Here is a 3,526-nt window from a genome sequence, read left to right on the forward strand (position 1 = left end):
TCTCTCTCTCTCTCTCTCTCTCTCTCTCTCTCTCTCTCTCTCTCTCTCACTCACTCACTCACTGCGTAATCGTGAGGGGAGCGGAGGGGGAGACGTGGCTCTTTTTTCCTTCTTTGGTTTGAGGTCTTTTTTTTTAAAATTTTATTATTATTATTATTATTTTTTTCCGTTTTTGGTTCGCCTGCAGGTAACTCGTGTTTAGGTTTACCCTCGCATTTTAAATGGTGCGTTTTCTTTCCGCCTTTGCTCCCGGTCTTTTTACTGGTGGCCTTGTAAGCGCTGCGTCAAGCGCAGTCGCGTGGGCAAGGCGATCGTCCGCTTCGGATGCAGCGGAGTGCGCTTCCCCCAAGTCAACGTTTACACCAGACGAGTTTCACCCATTCAAACTGCTTTCATCGCGGTACGAGTCACATGACACTCGGCGGCTTTACTTTGCTCTTGAGAGCATCGAGTCGACATTCTCTGTGCCTGTCGCGTCGTGTATCGTCGTCAAGCTTACGGACACAAATGGGAAAGACGTACTGTATCCCTTCACCCCCATCACTGCGAACAACACCAAGGGGCACTTTGAGATTATCGTCAAGAAGCAACCAAAAGATAAGATGAGCGCACTTCTCTTTCAGTTGCAGCCAGGGGAGGAGCTGCTCGTCAAGGGTCCCTTTGAGAAGTTTACCTACAAACCAAACATGTGGAAGAGTGTAGGCATGCTAGCTAGCGGAACAGGGATAGCTCCCATGTATCAACTGTTGCAGGCGATTTTGATGAACCCAAAGGATCGGACACATGTGTCGTTGGTGTACGCAAACGAGCAACGACGTGATATTCTGCTGGCGAACGAACTCTCTACTTTGCAGAAGACCTACAATAATTTTAATCTCTACCTCACACTTATGCAGGTACCACATCGTTGGTTAGGTGGTATTGGAGGCATCAATGATGCCATGATTCATACTTTTATGCCGAAGCCTGACGAAAAGCACACAAAAATCCTTGTGGCGGGACCACCGTCTATGCTAGCGGAGCTAGCAGGAGACAAGGTGTTTGCTGATGGCAAAGCCCCAGAGCAAGGACCACTGCTGGGGCTTCTTAAAAGTTTGGGATATACGGAAGAACAAGTGTTCAAGTATTGATACCTAATATAACGGCACATTGGGGAAAACAACTGCAGCAGCGAAATTTATGGACCTACACGCATGGCACGTTAAGTATAGTCGTAGCAGTAGCAACATAAGTGGCAGTAGACACTCGGTGTTAGTGATGATAAACTTAACAACTGCAATCAAAAAAAAAATAAGGAAAACGGTGGTGCCAACAAGTAACTTCCGTTTTGTTGAGCGGAGTTCATGTGCGCCTATTTGTGACCTGGGTTATAGAGGGCGGGAGAAACGCAGCTTAGCTGGAGAGGCACATAAACGACACACCCACGCACACAAGAACGGCAGTAGGGTGCTGCTGGAGTCGTGGTGGTGGGAGGGGGGAGGAGGAATAGAAAAAAAAAAAAACCATTACCGAGTGCAGGAGGAGTAGGCGAGGACTGCCAGGGTTAGTGGGCTCGTCGTATAGATGGGGGAGGGCGTTTGCTGTGTAATTGTTTGCTTTTCTTTCTCGCTCTATTGTTGGTGCCCTTCGTCCCTTATAGATGTATTGTTGCTGTGTTTGCTTTTCTATTGTTGTTTCCTCCTGCATCGCCGTGGCTGTCGCTGCAAAGAGTATGGTGAAGAGCGAGGCCGGGCACGGTGGGAATGGGTGCGTGCGCCAGCAGGAGAGGCGGCAGTGTGCAAGGACCGTGCGAGGCGACGTTTGCGCACGCCTGTTGAGCATGCGCCTCTTGGCTTGGGCTATGCGGGTCACTCTTTGCGTTGTTTCGCCCGCCCTTAACCAAGTTGGTTTTACTGCGTCTCCGCTCTTTTCCGGAGTTTCAGACATCTTTTTTTTTTTGTTGCGTGTTGTCTTCTTCGTCGCATTGTTTTTCCCCCTTTTTGCAAGTTTCACGCGACGACGCTTTAAGGCTCAAAGTTGAAGCGTCAGTGGCACGAATGAAATGCAAAGTTGCGGCCACGAAGAGATTGAGAAACAAACAAAAAAAACACAGTCTTCTCGTTTCTGCATTTGTTTCCTCCTCGCTCTCTCTCTTCTCGCTTTTTCTATACATTGATCATATATGCGTCTCTGCCTCTGCTTCTTTACATGTTGTTCTATGACTCCTCACTTTTTTATTTCTCATAATTTATTCATCACTTAAGGGGTTTGGGCTGTTGCTTTTTTTTTTTGTTCTTAAAGCCCACAGTTTCCTTTTCCTCCCTCGCTGTTTGTGCGTGCCAGGTCGGAGAAGGTGACGGTGATACGTAACAATAACTTCCGTACATCTTTGCATTTAACTAACCCCGATCATGGAAAAGGGAAGAAGTGGAGTGACGGCGCCACCTTACACACAAAAGTTGCAGGACGTCGATGGGGGGGAGTTTGTTCCGACGATAAAGTCCTACAATAACGAGCATTTTTTGCTGAGCCCGCAGGGGCGGCTTATTCGCATTCTGTGCGAGTTTGAAGAGCCTGCGGGCCGGCTGCGGAGGCACAAGGTGCGGTCTACTGTGCTATTCTTCGGGAGTGCGCGTGCGATGAGTGCGGAGGAGCACAGACTTACAGTGCAGAAGTACGAGGCATCCCTTGCTGTGGCCGAAAACGACGAGGCAAGGGTAAAAGTTAGACATGAGCTGCACCAACTACAGAGAACGCAGTGGATGTGTGAATGGGTGAACAAGGTGCGGGACATGTCGCGTATGATTGCTGAATTTGCCATCGGTCACAGGGACCTTATCAATGCCTCGTTTACACACATGCCGGACTACTTCCGCCCGACACTCAGTGATGTTAACAAAGACTCCTCCATGTCGCTTTTGGAGGATGACTTCCTTGACCTTGTCGTCACAACTGGCGGTGGCCCTGGTTTTATGGAAGCCGCTAATGAAGGAGCAGCGTCTGTCGAAAGTTCTGCAACGATGGGAATGGGCATTTCGCTCCCCTTTGAGAAGGGTCTCAACCGCCACATCACCCCTGACCTCGCATTTGAGTTTCACTACTTCTTTACACGCAAGTTTTGGATGATGTACTCTTGTCGTGCCATCGTCATTGCACCAGGTGGGTTTGGAACGCTGGATGAACTTTTTGAGCTGCTTACCCTGCGTCAAACAGGGAAAATTCCGGATCTTCCCATCGTTTTATTTTGCAGCCAGTTCTGGAAGACGGTAGTCAACTGGGATGCACTAGTGGAGTTCGGAACAGTATCAAAGGGAGAGGTTGATGCGCTTTGCTTTGCCGACACAGCTGAGGAGGCGGCAGAATTCATTAAGAGCTTTTTTTTGGCCCAAGCGTAAATTAGCGTGGATGCTTGTCGTCTTTTAAAAGAGAAGGTGAGGAGGGAGGGGGGGAGGGGAGGGACACAATGATGCGTAAAGCTCTTCTTTGCTACCTGCACAAAAAAAAAAAAAAACAAACGGCAACAACGCAAACGAAAATAAAAAAAAAA

The 3,526-nt window shown here is 48.6% G+C and overlaps 2 protein-coding genes and 1 pseudogene across 2 annotated transcripts, besides 4 other annotated features; all 3 read left to right on the forward strand.

Annotated features, from left to right (window-relative positions):
* Positions 1 to 48: a microsatellite.
* A 79-nt stretch (positions 49 to 127) lies between these two features.
* Positions 128 to 164: a microsatellite.
* A 57-nt stretch (positions 165 to 221) lies between these two features.
* On the forward strand, positions 222 to 1,130 carry TraAM80_09858 (putative NADH-cytochrome b5 reductase; the record flags this gene model as incomplete). Its single annotated transcript, XM_029386517.1, has 1 exon — positions 222 to 1,130. One exon carries the CDS (start codon positions 222 to 224, stop codon positions 1,128 to 1,130), a length of 909 nt encoding a protein of 302 aa, XP_029233642.1.
* A 697-nt stretch (positions 1,131 to 1,827) lies between these two features.
* On the forward strand, positions 1,828 to 2,033 carry TraAM80_09859 (hypothetical protein; annotated as a pseudogene).
* Positions 2,034 to 2,390: 357 nt separating this feature from the next.
* Positions 2,391 to 3,374, forward strand: TraAM80_09860 (lysine decarboxylase domain-containing protein; the record flags this gene model as incomplete). Its single annotated transcript, XM_029386518.1, has 1 exon — positions 2,391 to 3,374. The coding sequence occupies one exon, from the start codon at positions 2,391 to 2,393 to the stop codon at positions 3,372 to 3,374; it is 984 nt and encodes a 327-aa protein (XP_029233643.1).
* A 30-nt stretch (positions 3,375 to 3,404) lies between these two features.
* Positions 3,405 to 3,438: a sequence feature (GA-rich).
* A 37-nt stretch (positions 3,439 to 3,475) lies between these two features.
* Positions 3,476 to 3,526: a sequence feature (A-rich).

Source organism: Trypanosoma rangeli (genome assembly GCF_003719475.1).
Source record: "Trypanosoma rangeli strain AM80 chromosome Unknown Tra_15.4_contig_00702, whole genome shotgun sequence".
Classification (NCBI taxonomy): Eukaryota; Euglenozoa; class Kinetoplastea; order Trypanosomatida; family Trypanosomatidae; genus Trypanosoma; species Trypanosoma rangeli.